Here is a 27,016-nt window from a genome sequence, read left to right as displayed (position 1 = left end):
CTTACTGAATTCAAGTCAATCTGATACTTGTCAGTTTTACGTGTCACCGTCAGTAACTTGAACCCCTCTGCTGCATATTAAGTTATAAAACAGTTAATGATGTTGACAACTGGTAATGCGTGACTGATGACCAGGATATTAAATGTCAGACGTGGATTATTTCATCGTTAATTGAGGCACCAACATTAGTTTCTCATTAAATCTATATGCATAGCTAATTTCACATTTCATCATGTTACATATTGGTGTAAGTGAAAAAAAAAACACTTGTATAATAACATACAATCACAGCATGAAGTAGGTCTAATAATAAAGATATCACATATATTAGACACAGTTCATACCATTCCTGTGATATGTTTCGACTACAGGTACATTTGCCCCATGCACATAAGTAGTTATTTCTGTGTAAAGAAATCAAAGTTCCCAAAAATGTCTTGCATATTTGTCATCTGTCAGTCACTACCAAAAAACTGTAGAATGAAATATTTAGCTAATCAATAAACCTGCAGTTTTTTTTTCTTTAATCAACAGCTGCACACAGAAACTTGAGAATAATAGCAATATCTCGAAAATATACTACCATACCTGTGAGCAGGAATAATCCTAGAGTGATACAGTGAAGCCTCTTCATTCTTCTCCGTCTTGGTTGCTATTATCTAAACCCCAGTGAGAAAGTGCTCTTATTAGTGTTTCCTACCAGTGAGCACAAGGCATCAGTTGTCTGCCCACATACACAGGTGGTGTCATCACCTGCAGGAAGATTGTCCTCTAAAGTTCATTATTAGACAGATTAAATTTCTCAGTAGCCCTTCCTTTTTCATGGTCAACTGAGGCAGCAATTGTGTAACTGTAAATTAAAAGAAACTAATTATTTCCAGTAAAGTCAAACACTAAATAATAAGGGCATACAAAAAAGCTACATCTACATTATAATTTTTTTTTATTTATTTTTATTAATAAACAGAATGATAAAGCACTACATTTTATATAAATCATCTCTCACACTGAAGCATGTAGCTTTTAAATCCCTGAGTTTGTCCATGCCAGCTTGATCTATACTTCTTAGAAGAGAGATAAAATAACACTGTGGTGCAGATTCTATTCTTTTCACAAAAGTTTAGTATTGCATACATGGTTAATACAGTATGTATTGCTTAACTTGTACTTTACACACCTCAAAGAACAGAGACTAAGAGAAAGACTTTCAAGACATACACTGGTGATACATCCCCCAACTCAATCTTAAAAAAATGTTTTTCCATGTTTCCTAGCTTATCCACAGTATTAAAACAATGTAGTATCGCTTTATCATGACATCACGTAAAGCTAAAAGATAGAGAGAGAGAAAGAGAGAGAGGCATGTTTTTAGTATTTTATATTTTAAGTACAAGGACTGAATTTACCCGGTAGTCTCAAATTCCAAACCTGGCTACTATCACAGTCTTACTGTCTGTACTGTTTTGTCTAATTGTCCAGGCAGTGCACCTTAGCTAGACCAAGTACTTGATCCATTACTACCTTAAAAAGAAAGGATTTTGCACAGCAAGGAACAAATGAGTTACCACAACCACTACATCCTGGTGCACTAAGTGTGCATCCATGAGTCACCAACATCCAACAAATTATGGCGTATTCATTTCCACTTTAAAACATAAGTTATTTAATCGTAGACCGTATCAATTTAGCCAAATATCTTAATAAAAAACTTTTAAGAATAAGCAGTTAAGTGTTTTTATATTGAAAAAATGTTTTTTACATTTAAATATTAGGCAGATTGACAGAAGAGGGTAAAAACTGAACCACTGACTGTTTTTTACCTCAAGTTGTATATATTTATAACAATTATCTTTGTATATTGACATGGTCATGAATAACAGGGATAGCTGAGAACATTGCTAATGCATTTGATCTTGTCTATGTAAATTAAGCAATTAGGAGCAGGATTATATTCAATTTAAATGCATCTTTCCTCCCAAGTCAGTCTTGATTTACTTCAACAGCAAAACCCAAGAGCAAGTATAGATAGGGTCTAGAAAAGGTTGTGTTAGTGAAATTTTAACTTGGGTAAAGATAAGATAAGAAAACAAGATTTATGGAGCGTAAAGGGATTGTAAATGTGTTTATTAACACATTACTACTGGTCTATCAGATGATCTTGACACAGGCGTGCAGGATTTCAAGGCCATGGAGTTCACGAAGTTTGTGCACATGTCTGAAAAAGAAGAAAAAGTTGTTTGTTTTTTAAATAAGTATTATTTAAATGAGTTCAGCTGCAAAATAATTTGTTTGAGCTTATCAACTGAATGATCCAGAAATCTTCAACAAAGGTCATAGTTGAGCTCCTCAGCCCCCAAAAAATTTAAGTCCTGGACACCTGACACTTAAATCAAAGTAAAGCATTTTTTGTTGTTGTTGTTGTTTTTAGATGTGTTCTGGAACCATTTTAACAGACTGTTCCTAAGCCAGAACACCATACAAACAGAGAAAACAATGTTAGAGGAAGACTGCATTTAGGAGGCTGGGTTGAGGTCATTCACAAGCCAATAACATGATGGGTGCAGATCAGGCAGGATAAATAGACCCTAACTCAGTTATGACGTATGCTGCTCAGGTGTGATTGACTGAAGTCCAAAATGAATAGGAAGGCTCCATTTCAACCAGCTTACGTTGTCAAAATAAACTACTTATTACACAATAACATACAATTTAACTGAGCACTTTTTTTTACATGCATCTGTAGCCAGAACAGGTTGTCCCTGTTTTAAATGGTTTGGCAGAGCTGGTTTACCTACAAACAGAATCTGAGTAAGAATAAAACGTGATGAAATTCAAGTAGTAACACGAAATGTGTAATTCTACTGAATTCATCCATGTAAGCCTGACCTGATCTGAGACGATCAGCAAACATGCTACTTTTCAAAGAAACATGGCATGAAAGGATGGAAACAACATAGGAGCTTTTTCTGCCAGGTGTGCAAACTGGGGGGTATGGAAATTGTATGGTTTTTAGATGCATTAGGATCCACATGTGGATGACTACAATTATGCAGTGACAGAAGACAGCAACATAACTATAAACCATATAAAAATATCGTCCACAATCTGAAACTGATGATTTTCCTGCTTTAGTTTTATTAAAAAATGCATAGTGAATTATTACATTAAATTCAATAGCAATAAACTTCTAATGTCGTTGTGCTACATAGTTTTCTTGCTTCAGCTGAGGTTGGAATATTTTTCTAATATTAGTACTAGTAATATGAAAGTTCACAACAGGGTTCATTTCAGATTTTATTTATTGTGTAGAGCAAAATATATGAAAAAAAAAAAAAACTTAAGTAACTAAGGCTGGGTTTTTAAAAAAAGGATCTTGCTCCAGTGAGGAGCAGCTGGAGTATTTTTTCTGCTCCAGTATGATGCCAATTGCATCACGGTCGTCACGGAAATGCAGACACCTGAACAAGCTAATACTACGTCATATGTCAGGAATTTCTGAGTCGTATTACGGCTTAAAATGGATCCAATATTCTTTGTAGGTTTTATTAGAATCACAATATCCGACATCTGAACTTTAAGAATATTTAGAGCGACTCCACTGAATGAAACGCTTTTATCAGGATGTTTAAAACGTTGAATTTTTTAAACATCCTGAGTGTTTGTTTTTTTGTTTGTTTTGTTTTTTTGAGGGGGATGTGGTTGTGATAACACTGCATTGTTATGGTATTTCAGAAATGCATGTAGAGGCATCAGATTGGATTATGACAGTAATCTGATTACTCACAGATAACTGATTTTAATTGTCACGTAAAAGGGCTCACTGTTTTATAAAAATAATTAACTGAGAATGTCTTTAATATTCTAGAAAAATAGGCATTGTTACACAATTAACTGTAAATGAATCAATATCGAATCAAACTGAATCTAAATCCAGCTGGAATAAGATGTTGTGAATCTAATCGATTCAGGAAGTTGGTGACGATACCTAGCCCTGGTAACAAAACTAAATTGACCTTAGTTGTTTCACTTCGACCTAACATTTGCAAACTCAAGAAGCATGAAATAGTCAGCCAAGAAATAAGAATACAGCCTCTGTCAAGCTTTGCTGAAGGGTTTGGTTTAATGTTTCACTGTAAACATAATTTTACAAAAGATAACTAGACAATCAATCTGCAGCCAAACCAAAGTACGGGAAAAGGACTTAATATAAGTAAATCTTGTTGAAGAGGTGAGTACTGCTACTGAAAAAGCAGCTTTTCATATTGAAGACAGTTGAGAAGCTCTTTGAAAGCCCTGTCCAAATGAAAACGGATGTCACAGACAGTGAAATCCTTATTAAGTGAATCTAATCTGTTTCTGAGGCAAATACAGGTTCACATTTCTAGTGCAAACTAAAAATATGTACTTTGTACCAGTCAGACTACAACACCAACCCGTTCATTTTGAATCTCGTTAAAGTTGGAATATTTCATTTCATCAATATTTTAGTGAGTCCATGCTTTTGATTGGTTCTGTATATGAAAGCGGTTCATTCCTGGAAAGAGTAATGCTTGTAGATTATAGAATCACAGCCCAGAGTCATTCATTTGCTTCAAGTTTACCTTCTTACAAGATATAATAATCACATTCAGCTGTCTGTGTGGCATTTCATCAAGTATAATAATGCTCCAGGCTAGTTTCTGGCATATAATTAATATCTAATAGTTCATAGAGTAGGTTAAGAAGGTACCTGGGCTCAGATCTACACAGTTTCCCAAGAGCAATCGCTGCATTTTTCTGCACAGCTGTTCTCTTAGTGTCTCCTGCAGCGTGCCGCAGCAGTTGCAGCACAATATCGGTGCCCAGCAGGCAGGTGGCAACTCCCTCCAACTCGAAGCAATGAGCCAAGCATAGAGCTGCATTTCCTGAAATCATCTCATAGCAGCTTGAACTCAGCAAATGACGTAAAATGGACAGTTCTGTGTAGGACAATAGATGAATCATAAACAGGAGGATGACCTTACATAAGCAGAGAAAATAAGTACTGCATACTACACACATACACACTTCATTTAAATTTACATTAGAGGTCAACCTTCAAATATTATTCATAGATAAACAAAGAAGCTTGTTAATGCTAACATGTCAATCACTTCTCACTTTTATCAGACTTCACCAGCTCCTCACGTGCCAAGTCACTGGCACCAGTGCACACTGTCAGAGTCTTAATGGCATACTTAGTAGTAGCCGGTTCTGTTCCCTGGGTACAAAAATAAAAGTGATATCAAACAAGATTTTAGTCTGTTTACATTAACATTCAGTAAAGTTAAGAGGTCATAAAGATCTTAATGATCCAAATAAATATTTCATTGATTAAATCATTATGGTTTGAATACTGTAATAAATTCTAAGAAAGAGTAGAAAAAAAAACAGTCTTTTTTTTTTTGTTTTGTTTTTTTTTTTTTTTAAAGTGTTACTACTCTTATAAAATCATCAACTATTAATATGATGTCTTATACAAGAGAGGGTGCTGATTTAATTATTCACAATTTTTTCTTTTACTTAAATCTTCCTTGATTTTGTAACTTCAAAGCCTGTGAACGAAAAATAAATTCAGGAAACCTAAAGCATAACACATCAAACAAATTTATAAAGAGAAGCAATTATTGACATACAAAGAACTTGATGCTAATGTTTCTTTGGCATAAGCACCACAAAGCATTTAAGAGTAGCTGTACCTTCAGCAGCCTGCACATGGTCTGGATGGCTTTCCCTTGAATAACAAGGTGAACAGCTTCAGGAGACTGTTGGAGGATATTTCCCAGCACGCCTGTAGCTCTCTGGAGGATAAGAAAGAGTGCTGGCATTAGAAAAGGAACCAACAGAAAAGAAAGAAACACAGAAGAAAAACCACTACAAAACACCAAACAGGATAACGAAGGAGCAAAGCTAAATGCTTTTAAAAAAGAAAGCTAACAGTAAGTAAAATTAGAAGAGTTATGGAGCAAAAAGCAAAATCTCTGAACTGACCAATATTTTTTAAGACCTTCAATGCTGCATATTATTTAAAAGAAAATACTTTGAACTGTGTATCCTCAAACATAAAATAAAAAGAATACACACTATACCTTGAGACCAGCTAAACACCTGTATCCATAATAAACAAGAGAAACTAATTTAGGTTTAAAATATTGTACAAAGAAATGTGGAAATATCCTGTCTCTATGCTAAAAATGGCTGCTGTCTCAGGTCAATACGATAGATATCTGATGGACATTAAAATTTAACAAGGTTGCTAATTCCGGCCACTTATAAGTAATGATCTTATACTTTCGGTAAAATTGATCCTGGTTTACAAAGCAAAGCTAACCCTGTTCTAGCTGAATGTCCCCTGTTACATATATGACAAGCATAAATACTATTCTAACCATAAATGCTTTAATTACAAAACAAACTGAACTGAGGAAATATAATTAAAGGTTAAATGCTGCACACTAGAAAAGAGAGAGAGAGAAAACTGCATAAAGATGTAGGTCAGTTGGCTTTGTGAAAGTATGTCTTGAATAATTAAATTAAGAAAGACTAGTGTAGAGATTGTGACAGGTTAATAAAAGTGAATATTAAATTACAGGGGTCTTTTGAAAGACCCCCCCCCCCCCCCCCCCCCCCCCCAAAAAAAAAAAATTCAAATGTATCACACCTTATTCAAAACACTGCTTTGAGCCCAACACTGTATATATGGATGGATGGATGGATGGATGGATGGATGGATGGATGGATGGATGGATGGATGGATGGATGGATGGATGGATGGATGGATGGATTTTAAAAGCTGATTTATACAATGAAAAGCAAGGGAAACATTTCCAGTGAGTTGAAAATGCTGTTTCATATCTTTTGTTTGAAATAAATGTTTGCTCTCCTAAGAAATGCTTCCATAACATTTACGTTATTGAAGTCTACTACATCTCCAACTGCAAACAGCTTAGTCTACGGCCCCTGGTGGGTTTAAGGAATCTTTAAAAAGCTTTGAGACTTTTGCTCAATGTTTTTGACTGTGTATAGGTTCTCTCATGAGTGGAAATAAATGGCTAACTAAACAATCTTTCTCGTTTCTGGCATTCCTTCGTTCATGCATAAATGCATGTTCATTATTTTCCTAAATGATGCTGCTCTCTAAAGTACATAGCAAATCAGTACTGCAGCTGTCTGGCACAGCCCTCGTAAAGGAATACTGTAAAAGAAAACAAGTTAAAAAAAATAAATAATATTGCGGCAGCTGGGATACCAGATAAATACTGTGAAAATGACAGAAATATATTAGCTTTTTAATGTTTAATGAAAGATGTTAGCATGTATAATAACAATTACATTTCTTCTAAATACAGTCAAAAACTGTGAAAATACAAAAAGAAATGTCAGAAGATGGCTATCAATGTTTTGTTATGCAATTTTTAATGTAACATTCTTGTATTTAGTCAGTATGCAATGTAATAAAAATATATATCACCAATGAAATTTAAAATATACTTTACTGATTCTAGTTGGTAAACTCAAACTCTGCTTTGTAACCTATTTCTAGTGCAAGCTGGATTAGGATGCCTGGGCATTCTGGTGCCTAGGGAGCTGTTGAGGGTTATGGGCCTTCACCTTTGCTGCTACTCCAGAGGCAGATTTCTCCAGCCTCCACCTTTCTAACCTCTAGGCCAACACTTGATGTATATCTGTATACTTAATTTAATATAACATAAATTAATGGTATAAATAAAATTATAGTATAATAACATAATTAACTTTGAATTTAGTTTAACTATTTTCTTTTAAAATTACATTTTACTGATGTGGTGGCAATGATGTGACAAAGCGCAGTAAAGTGAGAAAGAAAAGGCTGAGAGAAAAGTACCTAAGCAAGGACAAGTTTAATGAATATTTTGCTCAAGCCTGTGAAAATTACCCTAATGTTAAAGACCCACTCCAGTGCTTATTTGGAACTATTTAAAATGTTCTTGGTGGTCATTAAATTGTGATTATGAAGTTTTTAGCAAAAATCACAAAACCTGCACCCTTTTCCAGGACTCTGCTTCTGCAGAGAACCAGTAGGTCATTAGCAGTTTGCCTCTGAGTAATGGGCGGAATCAGTGCTGCAAAAAAAATGTGTGCCTTGTTATATTGTGATGACTGAGAAATCTAATCCATTGCTCTCCCACAGCAAAGTTTTTCGGTAAATAATGAAAGCTAACATGATTAGCAGCCCGCTACTGCACATACATGTCGATCCGCCATCTCTTTGTCATCAGAGTCAGAACGAGTGGAGAGGACGGGGCAGGAGCTTTTGGCCTCGCCCTGTGGGTTTATGACGTATAAATGAGGGTCTGTCTGAGCTTGCCTTTTTCTGCCCGCCATTGATTCACAATAATTTAAATGCAGAAATACTCAGAAAAGCCATTTTGATCAAAGATATGTTGTCTAGCGTAAGATAAATTCCACATGGACATGTAAACAACATGAAAAACATGATTTTCACTGGAGTGGATCTTTAACATGGATGGCGTTGCATTTTCAGATGAGTACGCCAATATTAAAATGTTTTTAAAGGAAGTGGAAGGAACCTGAGGGAGAGAGTAAGGTGACGTCAGATAACGGAGAGGTACGCCGTTCTTGATTTATCATGACTTTATGTCCTCATGTTCTGAAGTATAGAAGTGATATTGATGAGTACCATGGCAAGTGTAATATTTAAATGTTCATGCTAACTTCACAATTTTAGTTTTGTAAAAGGATATAAGACTTGTTGCCTGTTCACTAAACTAAAGTAGTGGAGGAGACTATTGGAGGAGAGAAAAGAGGAGGGGTGGAGCAGGAGAGTGTGGCAGGAAGGAGGGTAGCTGTGGCCGACTTTCCATACAACAGAGCCTTAGAGCTTTTCTTTCAAAAAGCAAGAAAAATCAAGTTCTCTTAGCCTGCAAACAGTGCCATTAGATGAGGCTACATTACGTTTGTCCCAAATAAATAATTTATTTATTAAAGTTTTAAGATGTGATCAAGTTTTTACTTTTTTTTTTTTTTTTTAATACTTTTTTTTGTTTTTTACGTGGGTGGTGGGGGGCAAAGCCCTCCCCCACCGTTATAAAAAATCCTGGAGGAAACCCTGCCATATTTGAATAGTTTGTGAACAGTGTTGGGCAGTAATAATATTACTTTTTGGGGTAAAAATATTGGTAACGAAATTACTTAACTGGACTACAGTAACGTGTTTTTCTGCGTTACTCAAGCCGTGTTTGCCTATGTGTAAAGTTCTGATCTGTTTTAAGTGGTAAGCGCATGCTGCTGCTGTGTGTCTGCTTGCCTGGGCACGTTGCTATAGAGATTGATTTGCGTGACGTAGCTGATTATTTTCTGACTTATTTTCAGTTCAGTCCAGCCGACCCGCCTAAACAAGCTAAGCTTTTTTCAACATTTCCTTGAGCGTAGCAGAAGACAGAAATTAACAAACTAGTTGCAGGGTTCATTGTAGGAGACGAGCTCCCCCTGTGGACTATTGAATCGCCCAGGTTTAGAAATATACTAGATAAAATGATTATGAGACAAGTGTGCTTATTTCTTTCCACAGACAGAGATGTTGCTCTTGTGGTTTTAAAGCCATTTTGATTACAACATACAGTAAACACTATGCAGACAGGCAGTGATGATTCGGCTATGATGTTTGTTAATGTCTACACGGTGAATAAAGAAATGGTAAAGTAATAAATAGTGGAGTTACTTTTCAAATGCAGTAACAAGTAATTTCATTACAATTTACAGAAGTAATGAGTAACTAGTAACTAATTACTTTTTTAGAGTAACTACCCCAACACTGTTTGTGAAACACCTTGAGCAGTGATAAATTAATGTAGCTATTTTCTCTATGACGGTCTCAGGATCATTACTGTTGTATCTCTTTCTCAACATTAACACAAACCTGTGTAAGCAACAAATTGTCAAAACTTCTGCTACTGAACTAAAAACTAGAAAAATCAGTTATATATGCAAAGGCTTCAAGAATATATTTTAAGAGACCTGGGAAGCGCTGTTAGGCTATGTGACTAATTTACTGTCACAGGTGTAGAGATTTAATGATTTGATTGGGTTCTGTTCTGTTATTTAATCATACTGTGAAGTATTTTTTTATTATTGCGGAGACTGTGGCTGGTTTTATCACATTAATATACTGTTGAGTTGTAGACCAACTTTTATGAGCATTTTGATACATTACACCAGCTACATTATTGACATATCAGGGTGAAAATATTTTTAGGTATTATACAATAATATTCATGTGTGTTTTACTCACAGTTATGATTCTTCCCTCAGTATCTTTCAGCAGACCCAGACAGCAGTCAGACAGTGAAACAGCATGCTTCTTCAAAAGTGAAAAAGCGATAACACAAATTTTCACATACATTGCACCTCTAAATAAGTGAAATCACACATCAGAGATCACATATATGCACCCTGCTTCATTGGTTCACTGGAATTTCTTGATATCTGGAATAAAATCTAATCTATTGAATTTCTGTAATGACCTCTGCAATGACAAATTTTACTGTCACCTGTTCTTCTCTTAAAGATATTAAAAATCAACCTGTCCAAATCTTTGCAATCACAGCTACACTCAGCATTTCAAGACAGATGTCTTACCTGGATGGCTGGAGAGGTGACTGCAGTAAGGTTGATGATCAAACCAAGTATAACGTAAAGGACCTCTTTGTATTCAGATACACAGCAGTACCTCTGAAGAAAGAGAAGAAGAAAACAAACTGAATTCAAATGAGACATCTGTTAACACTTTACTGAAGTGTTAGGTTTCTTTTAGAATTTGAGTGCAAGCCAAAGAACAGAAATTAGCAATTCAACAAAGAAAAGTACAAGTCTGTAAATATACTAACAATGGCCTCCAGGAGGGCCTGCCAGCATTGTTGATCATGAGCAAGGCTTTGACGGATGACATCATCTCGAGCCAGACAGCCAAGAGCTGATACTACTGATTGAAGGATGTGCTGACTTGACTTGCTGATATTTCTCTAAAAAATAAAGCAGAAAAGGATACAAACATACAAATGCTGCTCAGAAAAAAAAGGGTCTGAATGATTAAATATTCTTATTAAAACACTTTACACTTTACATAGTTGAATGTACTGACAACAAAATCACACAAAAATTATCAATGGAAATCAAATTTATTAACCCACTGAGGTCTGGATTTGGAGTCACACTCAAAATTAAAGTGAAAGAACACACTACAGGCTGATTAATCTTTGATGTAATGTCCTTAAAATCAGTCAGAATGAGGCTCAGTAGTGTGTGTGGCCTCCACATGCCTGTATGACCTCCCTACAATCCCCTTGCTTCCTAAGTGGACAGTTTGATTTCACAGAAGTGTGATTGACTTGGAGTTACATTGTGTTGTTTAAGTGTTGTCTTTATCTTTTTGATCAATGTATATATATATGTATATAAATATATATATATATATAAATGAAAATGTTAAAACTTTGTCTCTTACCAGTAATTTTGCAAATGGCGAAGTGACAGAGTCTTTCAACCCATTTCTTAACAGAATGCAAAATCTGCAAAAAACAGAATAGCATTTTTACTGTGAAAATCAATGAATACCAATATTCCAACCACTGACCTTATTCTAAATGAAACAACATTCTTATTCAGAATAAGGTTGTTATAGATATCACATAAATCTTCACTAGGGTAGAGTTCTATGATGTGGAACCAGTGTGCCCCACGTGGCTAAAGTTTTTGAGCAGAATCTCTATAGAATATATGATTGTTTTTTTGTTTTGTTTTTTAGTTACACTACAGACAAGGAAAATTTATCCCCACCCCATTTCACTGCTTGGCACTTCAACTTATTTCCTGCTGTGTTTGAGAGCCTGAGATGTCCTCTTATATCTATTTTCACAAGGTGGCAGAGAGTGAAACAGGTTGAGAACGGCCTCTGCCTTATTGTAAATTAACACTTTGATACCACATGTTGTTTTATTAAAGATGCCACATTTAGCATTTCTTTGGGAGCAAGATCTGATCCTGTGTACTTTATAATGTATAGTCATGGAAAAAAAAAGTTCACCAATGAACCTTTAAATGTAATGGTTATTACATATCAGGAGATAAAAAAAAACATCTGGCCTCTACCATATATTAAAATTAAATAAATAAACAAACAAACACTGTGTTGTCATTTAGTTGGCTCAAACTAAGCTATACTTCAGAAGCAGTGTGTCAAAGGCAAGGTACACATGATTCAGTAGCTAAGGGCTAATACAGTAAAAAGAGGCTCAAGACCAATCTTATCAGCAGCTTATAACAAATTTTTATTTAATTTATTCACTTCCAAATTAATCAATCTTTACCTTTTACTTAGTTATTAAATTATGTAACTATATTTTTTTATTTAGTTATTTTAATTCTGCTTGTGTTGATCTATTTTTCAGGTGCGTGGTTTTGTTGCTGCCATTGTTAACTGTACTTTAGTCAGAGCTCTGCAGCTCAGCCCAATGGCTATGGTGTGGTAAGTCTGCCCTTAATAGGTCAGAAATGGTGACGACCTATGTGGTTGGCTCTTGGTGTGGATGGAGCTCATTTCCTGACCTGGTGCCAAGACATGTTTGTTTATACTGGGCTTTTTTTTTTTATACATATATATATAGTTAGAGACTATTTTAGAGTAGGGTCAAGAGTTCGGGGGTGGGACTCAATGTCCATTTAGCTTGTGTGAGAGAATATGATTAGATGTGTGCGCTTTGATTTCTTTTGTGATAAACATTGGGTGTGCTTGTGTTTTTATGATGCAAAAACTGTTGTTTTTATCACGTAAAGCACTTTGTGCTGCTCTTATGCAAGAAAAGTGTCTTTTAAATAAAGTTTAATTTGATTTGAATTGATTTGATTTGATTTGATTTGATTTGATTTGATTTGATTTGGAGTCTGCAGGACAACAGCTCTGTAGGACTGAAGTTGGCTACCACTTGCCTACCCCTGGTAAAGACTGCCTGAAGCTGAATGGGCAAGACACTTAACAAGTTAGGCACATTGCCTCCTGGTGTGCTTATCGGGGTATGAGCATGTAAATGGGTGAATGTGATATGTGGTGTAAGGTGTTTTGAGTGGTCAAAAGCTGGAAAAGCACTATATAAGTACAAATCCATTTACCATGGTCTTTTTAACAAGAAAAGGCTTCTTCCTGGTGACCCTTACAAGCACGTTGTACAGTCATTCTTTATTAGACATTTGCTGATAATCAGTTAATAAAGGCATCTGATTATTGATACTTGTTTGCTAGTTTTACATTTTAATTCCTGTCAAAGAACCAAGGTTGTACTCAGTTTTTCACATATTGCTTCCACATTCAGCCATAGTTTTTGTTAAATAAACAATGACAATGTGTTATGTAATGTTTTTGTTGTCCTGGTGTTGTGTCTACCTAATTTTAGGCATGTAATGAACTAGATACATTTTTTATTATGCACAGATATGTACAAGATTACCACTAAAAGAGATTACTTTTTTTGCTTCATCCTGACATGTAAAACATTTGAATTGAGAAGAATGTACTTTCTTTTACACATGGCTCTGATGCAAGGGGAGATAATACACTTTCCTGATAATTCTGCAGAGTATTTGAAAAAGCATAAAATGATAAAATATGGAAAAAATACATCCTACTGCAGCATTTAATTTACATTTTTCAGTAGCAAGAGGATACCTCTGAGGATTTTTTTGTGTTTTTGTAGCATTATCACCTGTCTTCAGCTGTAAAGTTCTTCAGAATATAGACGGCTGTGTTCTCCCGCTGCTGTTTTGGCTCTGAGATGCACAACATGAGGTTCTTCACCAACCTTTAAACAGATATGGAAAATACTAGAGATAAACAAAACAGAAAGAAAACAAATCCAGTTCTCAATAAATTTTATCATATTATTTTGGAGTGAATTTTTAGTTTCCCATATAATGCTGGTATTCACTTTCAAATATGTACGTGCCAAGCTCAATTTCAGATTTACAAATGTTTCCGCATTCTTTTAAAAATATAATCAGATGAAGAAATACAGATAATAAAAGATCTGAGTTGATGTTAATAAAGCAAGAAAATTATTTGAAATATCATTTAATGGATGTAGCAGCTAATGATAAATATATATCCTAAAGCTGACCTAAATTTTTTCCTGTGATGTCTATGTAAAAAAGTACAAAAAAAAGGAAACAAGGGGGACACTCTTGCAATCAGTTGCATCTACTGTCAACATAAAGAAATATCTTACATGTGCAAATTTAGGTTGCCAATAGCCAAGAGTCTGCCATGTAACATCTTTGAGTACAAGCAAAGCAACGCCAGGCATTCTTCCCAGACAGCAACATGCTCTGATGTTACCAACAGAACAACAGACTGTCTGGCGACTGGACAGGCCATCAACATTTTCTGGTTTTCATCTGAGAGCAAAGAAAAAACAGATTGTATAGGAAAAATGGGATAAAGAAAGGGCACATTGGACACAATACTCTTCTTCCCACCTATTATCAGTAACAATTTCATTTAGCTACTCATTTTCGTAAATATTTTTCTACTGTTTCCATAGCTATGCAAATTATCAAAGGTGGCCAAAAAGCTAACGCTCATACAGCTAAATCTAAAATAAAGACTTATCCAAACACTGGCAAGCCAAGTCATAAGAACCTCATGCCAGAATCCATATATATAACATTTTAATTATATTATGCTCCTTTGAGCGAAAAACTGCGCAAGACATTTTAGCTCAAAACAATGTTTTCAAAACACTGAAAAAAACTGCTAATTGAAGAAAGATTAAAAATTAGAGATCAATTTACTATGTACTTACCATTTTCACAGCAGATAACCCTCCATAATTTCAAAACGGACACACACAACTCCTGGCTGTCTGGATCATTTGTTTTCTGTAATAAGCAAATGAGAAGAAAACAAACCTAAAATTGTGATTTACATAAAAAGTATGATCATCAAACATCACAAAGCAGAGATAAAAACAAAATTTTAACTACAAAAGTATTGTGCTTCCTAGGCACTATGTTCCAACTTGATTGATGACAGTGCTAATAATGACAACATGGGAAGCATGTGATAAGTTAATAATAACCTAAGAGATCTGACAGGACAGAGTAATCATTTGTATCTTGTATAAAAGGCACCATCTTTCTAGGACAAAATACAGGGTTTGTTCAAGCTCCGGCACTCAAATGAATCTCTAGTGTGATAATCTCTCTTCTTTGGGCTATCACACAACAGCTGGACAGAGAAAGAGAGGGCGGTGAATGATTTCTCTAGTTTAGGCCATCATTGTCTGTGTATGCCCTTGTCTCTGGGTCCATCTGTCAATGCTCCACTCAGGGCTGACTGCTACCTCTCCCTCTGGTCTCCTTACCTTTTCACTGTGTCATTGCTGCTGATGATACTAAAGCCATTGTTCAGTCTGAAAAGAGTCCGCCCTGTACCTGTTAGAAGAGAACAGTAGATAGTACAAGAAGACAGAAAACTATTTATCATCACTTGGCAACAGAGAGGCTTTGCAGAAACATAAAACTCTTGTTTCTGTTTAGTTTGCCTTATTACAGCAGTCAAGGGCATAACAGAAGACAATAAATAAATTACACTGAGCCTTAATGCTACAGCGAGGAAAAGTCCATTTTCCCCTAATAGTAGAACACAAAAAGCAAAGTAGAGCAAAGCAATGAAGGGGTACTTTTAAAGGAGAAAGCTTGTAATGTCAACCCTGCTGCGATCCTTTCAGTTGTGAGTTATGTAAGTGTTGCCCTTTTCTGTTGAATGGCACTGTGAGATAGGCATTATATCATTTGACATGACACATTTATTCATCTAAATGAAGAAAAAAAGAGATATATAAGAAATGTTCGCCAGTCTCCAGAGGACAGCTAGCAGAAAATGATAGTATATTACAAAATGTTACTGAAGGCAATTAGAATTACACTGATGTAGATTTTTCATTTGTTTATGGTCTACTGAAAGGTGGGCTTTGAGCTTCACCACTTCAGTATCATTAGCCTTGACTATATGAAGTTTTATAACGCCGGTAAGAAACCAGAAGTGGCAAACCAAAATGTAAGAACTACTTCACATACAGCCTTCCTTTAAACCTAAAGTTATATCATAAAAAAATCTGAAAGTTCTCCATATCTTCATTAGTAATATTGTTTTTTTGGACTACTGTTATTCAAAAAGCTGTACTTAAAAGACTTACATTAGCAATGTGGATTTTAGTAATGTGAACGTGGAAGTCTTTAGCTGGATGAAAAGCATAAAAAATAGCAGCAGCAGACAGGGAAGGGAAGAAAACATGGTGATCAACTGCTGCTATAATAAAGAGGCTCTATGTATAAAAACAGAAAGAATGACAAATGAAAATCAGTATTATTTGTGCATGAGACTGAAACACCACCCTCAAAACAATGAACTTACATAACGAAAACATCTTTTATGACACTTGTGAACAGCAGTTATTGTGAGCATGTAAGAGGTTGATGTAATGTGTCATTTAGTTAGCTAAACCATTTGTAAGGCAACCTTGATATTTTGAAGATGTCTCTGTTATTAAAACCTGGCCACAAAGTCTCCTTAAGACAGAGATAAAACAATGTCAACCTTGCCCTATTTTTCTAAGAAAAAGCGATTTTAAAGTTAGGTTTTGATTGTCAGCAGTTTTGTAAAGTTGTATTTTACACTTTTAGTGTTTAGTAATAAGTCCTACTATGTCATGTTAACGGCAGATATATAACAGGTTATGTGTATTGCCAAACTGTCATAGCAAATGCATTTCAACTTTGTTGACATTGTCACCAAAATTATAGATGATTTAAAGACCAAACTTGCCAAACTGACAGAATAACACTGAAGCCTTTCCCAAACATAAAACATATAAAATAATGACTGCAGTCCTACAAGGAATAGAAATGTTAGGTTCCCTGACAGCCACTCAGTTATGCTCGGAAAAAATACCATCTATAAATATTTATAATTTCAATCATTTTGCAGAGCTAAAATGAGAGAGTGTCCAAAGTTGGTCCTCAAGGGTTGCACTCCTGTAGGTTTTGGATGTTTCCTGCTGCAGCGCACCTGAATTACATTAATGCATAAAGAAACTTGGGCAGAAATTGATAACAAGGTGTTAAGGAGAGCCGTTTAATTTGAATCAGTTGTTTTGGAGTAGGGAAATATCTAAAACCTGCAAAACTGCAGACCTTGTGGACTGACTTTGGACACCCCTGATCTAGAGCAATTCAGGCTAGCCATAAATCTAAAGAATTAATGGGCAGATATCAACATTATTTGATATCTTTATTACTAAGAGTTGAATCCATGTACCTTGCTAAAATTATAGTGTGGACGACTGCTATAACTAATGTTTCATTGAATGTTTACTTAAATCTGTCTCCAGACATTTACAGAGAGCTTGACAGTGTTTTCTGTCTCCTCCACCCTCAATCTCTGATCCCAACAACCAAGTAAATGTTTGTGTTGTTTGTGTAAAGCAGTTTGGTCAATTGTGTCGTTTTTAAAGTGCTATATAGATAAAGTGGAGTTGGAGTAAATGCACACAGAAACTTCAAATTAAATGCCTCAAATCCCAGTGTACACATACAGAATGTGAAGGAAAATACATAAAGGCTTCTCAAATAAATTCTATTTTTTAAGCCAAGCTTTATATTTGCCATGCCATAATGTGTGATACAAGAAGTAAAGTACTGTGGACACTGCACTTTTCTACTTCACATTTTTTAACCATCACGGTTTGAATGTGGATCTTTTATTGAGGGAATTAATGGCTGGATGGGCCTGAACTTTCTTCAGTTAAACAAAAAACAATACTGAGGTGATTGAAAGAGAAATGATTAAAGATAACTACAGAGCTTCATTCTATACACCTAAAAACCACCAACCAGGCCAGAAATCTGGGTGTAGTGATGGACTCAGACCTAAACTTTGAAAAACACATTAAGGGAATCACAAAGTCAGCCTACTATCACCTTGAGAATATATCAAGGATAAAAGATCTGATGTCTCAGCAAGACTTGGAAAAACTAGTCCATGCATTCATCTTTAGTCGACTTGATTATTGTAATAGTGTCTTTCCAGGTCTGCCTAAAAATTCAATTAGACACCTGCAGCTTATTCAGAACTCTGCTGCTAAAGTTCTCACCAAGTCCTCACTAAGCCTCTGAGGTCTTTACATTGGCTGCTGCTCCATTATAGGATAGACTTAAAAGTTCTGTTGCTGGTCTATAAAGTTCTGAATGGTTTAGGATCAAAATACATCAGTGACCTCTTGACCCATTATGAACCTACCACACCCCTCAGGTCATCTGGATCCCATCTTGTATCAGTTCCCAGAGTCAGAATCAGACATGGAGAAGCTCTATTCAGATTCTTTGCTCCACATGTTTGGAACAAACTCCCAGAAAGCCTGAGATCAGCTGAAACACTCAGTTAATTTAAAGCAAGGTGAAAGACCCACTTGTTCTCTGCTGCATTTCAATAGTTCTCTTTCATAATATTCTGTTCGATGTTTCACTATGGGATGCAAGCCTACCTGCAGCCCTCAGAAGCATTAATCTCATTACACCAACCCTGGTTGGCTGGTGAACGGGTGAACGTATCCGACCGTATCACGTAGGCCATCTGCCTTAAATAGCTCATGCGGACGGACCAACTCATCCAAAAACCTCTTCCAACCTGGCGGCTGTAGCTCAGGAGGAAGAGCAGTCGTCTTTCAACCGGCAGGTAGGCAGATCGATTCCAGGCTTCCACTGACTACATGCTGAAGTGTCCTTGGGCAAGACACTTAAGCCCACGTTGCCTCCCGATGTGCCTATCGGGGTGTGAATGTGTGTGTGAATGTGACAAGTAGTGTAAAGCGCTTTGAATGGTCAAACTGACTGGAAAAGCGCTATATGAGTACAAGTCCATTTACCATTCCCTCTCGGAGCATATCTTGTGTCGGCTAGCTAGCTTAACTGCTCATAGACTGATCTTTTGGCCCTACCTAGCTTGGACTCTTGGCTCTTTTGGTCACACCAGACCATAGTGCTTCCTTGCCCCTCCACGGTTTGGTTGCACTACCCCTTGTCGCCCCACCACGGCATTTTGAGCACCAGGTGTTAGCACACCAGCTAATCAGTCTCCCCATGGTTAGCACACCAGCTAGCTACCTCGACTCCCTGCCTGCACACCAGCTCGCAAGGAATGGAGGCTAAAACCCCTCATACCAGAGGGCTCGGAGACTCTGGGGCCCGTCCCTGTTGCTGCAGGAACTAAATATCAAGCAGAGACCCACACCCAGTCTGCTCGAGTTGCCTAGGGCTGGAACACGTCCAGCTGACCATTAACATCCATGGCTCGTGTCAACGCTGTTCAGTGTTCACCGTGAAGAGTCTGTCTGGACAGGACCCCTATCTCCCCTCTGCTGGTGCTGAAGTCGAAGGAGGAGGAGAAGGGGGCTGCTGCGGTGGTGGTACAGGATGCTGTCACCAGCTGGGGCTCCCAGCTCAAAGTAGCTGCAGATTCCCCGCATGAGGAAGACGTCCTGGACCTGGACTATGGGAAAGACGAGGACGCCGCTTCGAACCTCCTCATTCAGAGGATGAAGAGGAGGCCAACATCTTCATCACTTCGACCCATGCTGCACAGCATACGGCTTCCGTTGCTTCTCGTGATGGAGACAAGAGTGGCACACCAGCTTCTCCCCTCTCCAGCTCGGACATGCTCAACATATCTAAACGCACTGGCCGACTGAGACCACCAGATTCCGCTATGAAGGGAAGAGATTGCCCTTAGCCAAGAATGCAACAAAGCAACTTCTCCCCGTCTTCCTAGAGCTGCTAGATGAGATGGCACATTCATGGAACGACCGCCCTTACAGCAGCAGGAGCTCGATTCCTGGGACCTCGACTGTGAGGTGATAGCTAATAAAATAACATAGCTAATAAAAAAAAAAGCCAAAACAATGAAAATGAACAGCTTGGTGGTGACGCCTGCTGCTCCCCTGTGGAAGGCGGTTGCTTTCTCCGAAGCAGGGGCAGCAATGCTCCCGTCGCTGCGCTGTCATCCCGGATGAGCCACTCGGGAGCCATTGCGCTGTTTCACCGAGAGAGGGCGCTACCGTATCACGGATAGGGCCTGCCATGGCGGACAAGCTGTTGTGTTTGCCTCCTCCCTCCCTCTGTTGGGAGAGGTGGGCCGCACATGCAGCTCCACCCTGGGTGTTAAGGACGATTTCGAGGGGATATAAGATGCAGTTCACCACCGTTCCCCCTTGTTTCGCAGCATTTGGCATTCCCAGGCTCAGGGGGAGTCAGCTCATGGTTTACAGGGGGAAATCAGCTTATGCGCAGTGTGCTCTGTTTAATTATCTTGCCAACATGGATGCTCCCCTGGGTGTAGACGCAGGTTTAGAACACGTTTCCCTCAAGACGATGTCGCTAGCTCTGGCGTCAGCTAAGCGAGTCAGCGACATCCATGTGCTTTCAGAGCTCCTGACATGCGCCCAATTTTTCCCGGGCAGTGTAAGAATGGTTTTGAGGCCCAACCTGGCTTTTATGCCTAAGGTAGTGGGCTCATGTTCTGCTTTCCCTGCCTCGACAGGAGAATCACAGTGACATGCCTTGTGTCCAGTACACGCATTGTGCACTTATATGATAGGACTAGGGGTCTCAAGAGGAGCGATCAGTTGTTCGTCTCCTGGGCCAGCCCTCATAAAGGAACGCCTGTCACAAAGCAGTGCCTGTCACACTGGGTGGTAGAGGCGATTGTTTTGACCTATGGGAGTTAGGGTTTGCAGTCTCCCGAGGGCTTGCAGGCACATTCAACTCGGGGCGTGGCCAATTCCTGGGCCCTATTCAGAGGGGTCTCTGTTCAGGACATCTGTGCTGCAGCGAGTTGGTCCTCGCCTCACACTTTTGGCCATTTCTATATGCTGGATATCTCCTCTCCGTGCGTGGCATACACAGTTTGGCTGTCCTGATCCGATCAGAGCTCTTTTCCCTGGGGGTTGGTAGACGCTAGATAAGCTTGTCTGGCAATACGGGAGCTACCACATCCCATAGTGAGACATCGAGCAGAATATTATGAAAGAGAACTTATTTACATAACCCCGGTTCTTTGAGTAATATGACTGAGATGTCTCACCAGACAACCCTTCTTGCTTGGGCGAGTGAAAAGAGGTGCTTATCTTGAATGAGCTGGTCCATCCACATGAGCTATTTAAGGCAGATGGCACTACGAGATATGGACGGATACGTTCACACGTTCACCAGCCAACCAGGGTTGGTGTAATGAGATTAATGCTTCTGAGGGCTGCAGAGAGGCTTGCATCCCATAGTGAGACATCTCACTCATATTACTCAGAGAACCAGGTTATGTAAATAACCTAAAGTTTTTATTAAAATTCCAACTCTGCATCTTTTTCTGTTAAGTTAGATTTTTTTTTAACTTGATCATGTTTTTAATACTGCTTTTGTCTAATGTTCATCCTTTTGTCTCTTTTGTTTTTCATTTTAAATTATGATTCTTATTTTCTGATGTTTCAACGTCCCTGTAAAGCACTTTGAATCACCCTGTTGCTGAATTGTGCTATACAAATAAATTTGCCTTGCCTTCTCTTATCATAGTAGTCATGGAACCCTAAAAAAGGTAAACCAGTAAAGCAGGTTATTGAAAACAGTTCACACAGAGATTAGAGAAAAAACAAAATTGCTTCTCCAAAAGAAAACTCACACTCAGTAACTGCTTGTGTGAGAATCTCCAATCCACCACAATAATAGAGTGGCATCCGACTGGGCATTGACAGCTTCTCCAGCAGCTGAGGCACTGCTGTAGCCTTCCTCCCTCCTTTGTTAAACTCTTCCTTGGCATTAATCTCCTGAGTCTCTTTCTCCTCTTCCAAATTTACAAGGTCCAGGTACTCTAGAAAGGAAAAAAAAGGAAAAGGGTGAGCTATATCTTAACACAGGCTCAAGATGAACTCCCAGAGAACAATCGACTCAAGTAGCTGTTGAATCCATTTGATATGAATCAAGTGTGTTGGAGCAGGAAGACAACAAAAACCTGCAGGATAGTAGCCCTCAATGAACAGCGTTTGACACCCCTTTGGATAGGCATCAGTTTGGTTTTAGTTTTACCATAGATTTGTACCTTAACTTTAGAACTAAGTGAACCTCTTCTGTAAGAGGTGAAACCTCTTCAAGAACCTAAAGACGGCCTGCTGACTGCTTATTCATGCCCTTAGGTCATTCAATGCTTCCTCACTCAACCAAAGAAAAAAAGATCACTACCTTTCACCATCTTTTTCCTCCCAGGTTCAATTTCCTGTATCTTTTCAAAGCAGTTTCTTGCCTGAAAAAAAAAGAAATTTCTTTCTTTATCACTGGTTATATAATGTGCTTCACTGGCCTCTACAAAACTCATGAAAAAATGGTTGTAGCCACTGGCCCCTTCAAAAGACATATTTCAGCAAGAGTGGTATAGAAAGGGGTACACAGAAAGCTATGATCCATTTTGTAATAATAGTTTTATTGAGATATTGTACTGACATTACATAGTTCATTTTATAATAAATGCCTTAAAATGATCATGAAACCAGATCACAGAAAAGACTTCAAAGACAAAACAATACTTTTTACATGGCAAGCAGGACTTCTTTATATTTTCTGTTCCAGCCACAGAACCATAAACTTGCAGTCTTGTGAAGCAACATATAAAAATATAAATAGACAAAAAACAGGTTGGCTCAGATGAGGGTAATTATACTCACCTCACTATATTTCTTCAATCCAAGGTATGCTTTGCCCATGTGTAGGTAGGCTTTTATACATCTCTTGTCACACTGACAGAATAATTCCAGGAGTATATTAGTTAAAGCACACCCAGGCAGGCATATAATAAATACTCAATCTTCATAATGGCAAATACTTTTACATAATACAACCAAAAAGAGAAGGACATATTTAATATCAACTTTTCAGACAAGCAACACTGCAAAAAGCCCGGTCTGTCTGACACTTTCATGATTATACAAAATAATTTAAAAAGTTGCTTTATAGAGAGTATCTGCCATCTAAAAATAGACTTTTAATGGTTTTAATTATGTGCATTTCTGACAAACCTATTGAAATCTCCAAAACTCAAAAGATGCTTCCAAATTTAACTCAAAAAATTATTTTAAACAAAATGTTCTTCTCAGGGAACATTTGTAAACTGTTGATTAGCTCAAACATTCTCAAATGACTTTACCACAATGTGGCAAACAAGTCAGCAGTAGTAGGCAGACCTTACCTTCAAGGCAAACTCACAGTCACTGATGGCCTCTCTGAACTTTCCCAGCTTTATGTAGGCCTGAGTTTATTCAAACATTGGAAAGTAGTTAGCTGGATAGAAAAAAAATATCAACAATAACAAACAGGGTCGAACAAAATCAGGAAATCATAAGTACTGTGTTTACTTTTTGGAAAGAAATAAAGATTTTAAAATTAATTGTGCGTGGTCACAACGAAGGAAGGATTTGTTGGAAATCTGTAAGTGTACATTTTCACACCAGAACACATGCACAATTTTCCAGCCAACTGAAGGTCATCCCTGCTATGCTGACAACCCCCCCCCCCCCCCCAACGTTTTCTGTTAATATCACAAGCAAAATATCACAAAAGTGTAACAAAATCCATCAATCTAACACCATTCACGAAACAGGGACAAAACAAAGTTATGCTGAGATTTCCCCTGAGGAACAATTGAATATTGTTCAATCAACTCATAATATTAGATAACTAAATATTTTCTTGAAAAACATCTAAAACCAAGGCTGGAGATATTTACTTGTGCATGGTTGGTGTAGAGAGGCTGCATGTCCTTCAGTTCAGCCAAACCATCACTGTAATACTTAACTGCAGTTTCATAGTCTTCTTGAGCATAAGCTTCATTCCCCTTGTCTTTATGAGCTGTGGTGAAACAGACAACACGCAACATTTAACAGGGCTTATTTCTGGCTTAACCAATCAAAATAACTAATAGCTCAATCAAGATATTTAAGGGGCAGAACAGCACACACCAGTTGCCTTTTTCATTTTAGTCATTCTCTTTACTCTCCGGTCTTCAGCTTCTTTCTCCGTAATCTTCATGAAATTCTCTGTTTAAAAAAAGACAGAGCTCTTAAAGAAATTTGATAAGAGAGGAACCCATAACTGTGAAATGTATCACATTTTTAAGAGTGCACAGTAAGGTGAGTAAAAAAAGAAAAACAATTAAGGAGCATGCATGCATATTTTAAATCGGCTCATGCAAATATGTTCACACCCATCTTCAACTTCAGTTTCTTTAAGCTTTACTGAAAACATTATTTGCTACTAAAAATATTTAGTCAGGGTATTTTTAATGATTTAATATTCACATAAATATAAGTAATACTTTTAGGACACATGACTGAGGTAATTTAAAAACTGTTTTGTTATCTATACAGCTTCAAGCACATTGTTTATTTTTCTCCTCATCATAAATTCAGTGTGTTATTCATTGCATGGTAGTATTGTTATTGATAAGTTTTAGCCCTCTGAATCTTGAAATGAAATTCTAATTGAAGTGGCCTAACAAGGATTCACTACAATGCACTTCTTACCAAATAAATATACTGCACACTAATTTATGAAATATAAACTTTCATCCCCAAGCACTCACTATATTTGCTCTGTATGGTGTCTATGGTGGACTAAACTTTAAATAAGAATATTAATAAACTAGAATATATCACAATTGACTATAATCCCTCAAAGATTAGCAGTTCATTGCAACTACAGCGACTTGCTGTTATCTTTTGTGATCATGTCGATCTGAATTCTTTACTGTTTTATATACAAATGTTATTTGTTTAGCTAAAATATCCCTCTTCTTTTCATGCACAGCATATGTCTGTTTAAAAGGGTGTGATTACTGCAATGGAAAACCACAAATACAATTTTACTGATGCTCACCTAAAGTTTCATTCTGTGGACTCTGTAAAACAGGAAGAGTGATCAAAAGCATGTTAACAAAGATGTAAAGGAAGATACAACTTAACACAAGATGACATTGTGGGTGGTATATATGTACTTCAGGAATAGTGGCAGTGAGAAAAAACTTTGAAAAAAATTAACACAAAGAGATACAGAGAGGAACAAAAAAAACTGAGAGTGAGAGTGTGTTGCTGACTGTGCGCATTTTTTTCTTACCAAGGAAGGTTGGAGTGGCAGGTTTGTGTTGATTGTAGTCTTGTTGACTTTTGTTCTGCAGGGTTGATCCATGGCAGCAATGTAGCAATCAGCTTTTGCCATGGCTTTTTGCTGTACTTCAGCATCAGAAGACTGTAAATCCACTACCAGCTGGCCTAAAGAAGAATTAGGGATTTATTCTCCTGCTGGCTTTATTATTCTTGGATATGCATTATGTATAAGAATGACCATCCATCCATCCATTTTCTATACCACTTTGTCCATTTGAGGGTCATGGGGGACTAGAGCCTATCCCAGTAATTAGCAGGCGAGAGGCAGGGTACACCCTGGACAGGTTGCCAGTCCATCACAAGGCCATGACCAATGCTGTGCAATGTTATTTGACTTACTTCCTTTATTCACAGAAAACTTGTGTATTATATATATATTGTGATTTTTTTTAAACCTGTAATATGCTAATTGAAATAGATCAAATGGGTGATTCTTCCTGAAGCAAAACCCCCTCGAAAACTGACAGCTGAGACCATACTGTCTGGCTTGTGCAAGTTGTTTTGATTCATCCTTTGATGTGGCAATAAAAAGCATTTTTAAAAGGAGTAAATTGATCGATAAAAATGGAAGGAGGGCCTGAAAAGTGCAGAATAGAAAAAATGAAAGTTGCTGGAAGGTGGTTCAAGAAATGTGACAAAAATTCCAAATCACTACTCATTCAATTTGTTTCAAAAGGTTCTGCCTGTGTGGTCAAATAACACCTTTAGTGAATACTTTTAGCTTTTGAGCATCTAATTTACCCAATTTCTACGTGAGAGAGATAATAACCTCCTAATTACTCATAATAGGCAATAGGCTGCCAGTACAAACACAGAGGAGTAAGTTACTGCAATTTAATTTAAAGACACTCAGGCACAAGGTGGATCAAAGGCTTTCACACAAAATATGCATAAATTCCCAGCCTTGTCATACTTACATTGCATATCCAAAAGACAACAGAGGTCTGTCAAGTTAATTAGTTTGATAAATCTAGCTCAAAAGGTTTTATTGGTACAATTCACACATATTTTTCTAATGTGCTGCATTGTAGATTTAATATTTTATTAATTAATAACTAGTTTTGTTCAATAGGAGCTTGCACAACAAGTTTTAATCAAAAATAGGTTGCGTAAATACGGCCTTCATGTTGTTTTACATAATAGTGGACATAATAGTACGAAAGTAATTAATAGGTTGCAGATTCAAGTAAACGGTAAGAAGAACAACCTTAATATTTTCGCATATAAGGCCAAACATGTTTACTTATAAGTCTTTCAAAAAATACAGACATGTAAGACAACTAAACTATTTTACACACACACACACACACACATACATATATATATATACATATATATATATATATATATTCCTCCGAAATAAAAGTAGGATTGATTTGGACACGGAAAGTCTGCACTGAAAACTGACTGAAACTCTCTTATCATGCCTGACAACAAAGTTAGTTATGCAAGTTTAATCATTCAATGCTAACATTGATACACTAGCTTAGTCTGTTTGCTAATGTTAGCTAACAAACCGTGTCATCTCGTAGCACCCCACTTAACCTTAGAACCTCGAAGCAGTAAATTACACTCACTTATTTGGTCGACATTTTTCAAAACACTCTCACATTCTTCAGGCTTCGCCATCGCCTAATGGTTTTAGTACTTCTCAGACTACTAATGGGTTGTATTATGTTACAGACACTGCACGTATT

The 27,016-nt window shown here is 37.2% G+C and overlaps 1 protein-coding gene across 1 annotated transcript; it reads right to left on the bottom strand.

The window, feature by feature from the left end:
• Nucleotides 1-1,007: 1,007 nt before the first annotated feature.
• ttc12 (tetratricopeptide repeat domain 12) lies at nucleotides 1,008-27,016 on the bottom strand. Its single transcript, XM_041993989.1, has 21 exons — nucleotides 26,897-27,016; nucleotides 25,270-25,424; nucleotides 25,033-25,054; nucleotides 24,117-24,194; nucleotides 23,885-24,006; nucleotides 23,348-23,407; nucleotides 22,827-22,898; nucleotides 22,348-22,408; nucleotides 21,791-21,979; nucleotides 15,429-15,498; nucleotides 14,868-14,956; nucleotides 14,292-14,460; nucleotides 13,773-13,868; nucleotides 11,522-11,585; nucleotides 10,905-11,039; nucleotides 10,657-10,749; nucleotides 10,310-10,378; nucleotides 5,718-5,819; nucleotides 5,140-5,239; nucleotides 4,730-4,958; nucleotides 1,008-2,215 (listed from the first exon to the last, which is right to left on the bottom strand). The coding sequence occupies exons 1-21, from the start codon at nucleotides 26,946-26,948 to the stop codon at nucleotides 2,149-2,151; spliced, it is 2,094 nt and encodes a 697-aa protein (XP_041849923.1). The 5' UTR covers nucleotides 26,949-27,016; the 3' UTR covers nucleotides 1,008-2,148.

Source organism: Melanotaenia boesemani, chromosome 9, assembly GCF_017639745.1.
Source record: "Melanotaenia boesemani isolate fMelBoe1 chromosome 9, fMelBoe1.pri, whole genome shotgun sequence".
In the NCBI taxonomy this organism is placed as follows: Eukaryota; Metazoa; Chordata; class Actinopteri; order Atheriniformes; family Melanotaeniidae; genus Melanotaenia; species Melanotaenia boesemani.
Note: the sequence above shows the minus strand (reverse complement) of the source record. Positions and strands in the feature narration are given on the sequence as shown.

Coding starts and splice junctions, on each gene's coding strand:
- ttc12 (XM_041993989.1), bottom strand. CDS start 26,948: ATGGCGAAGCCTGAAGAATGTGAGAGTGTTTTGAAAAATGTCGACCAA. Junction 11,586..13,772: donor AACTTTACAGCTGAAGACAG/GTGATAATGCTA, acceptor TGTTTTTTGCAG/ATTTTGCATTCTGTTAAGAA. Junction 2,216..4,729: donor CTGTGTAGATCTGAGCCCAG/GTACCTTCTTAA, acceptor CTTCTTTTTCAG/ACATGTGCACAAACTTCGTG.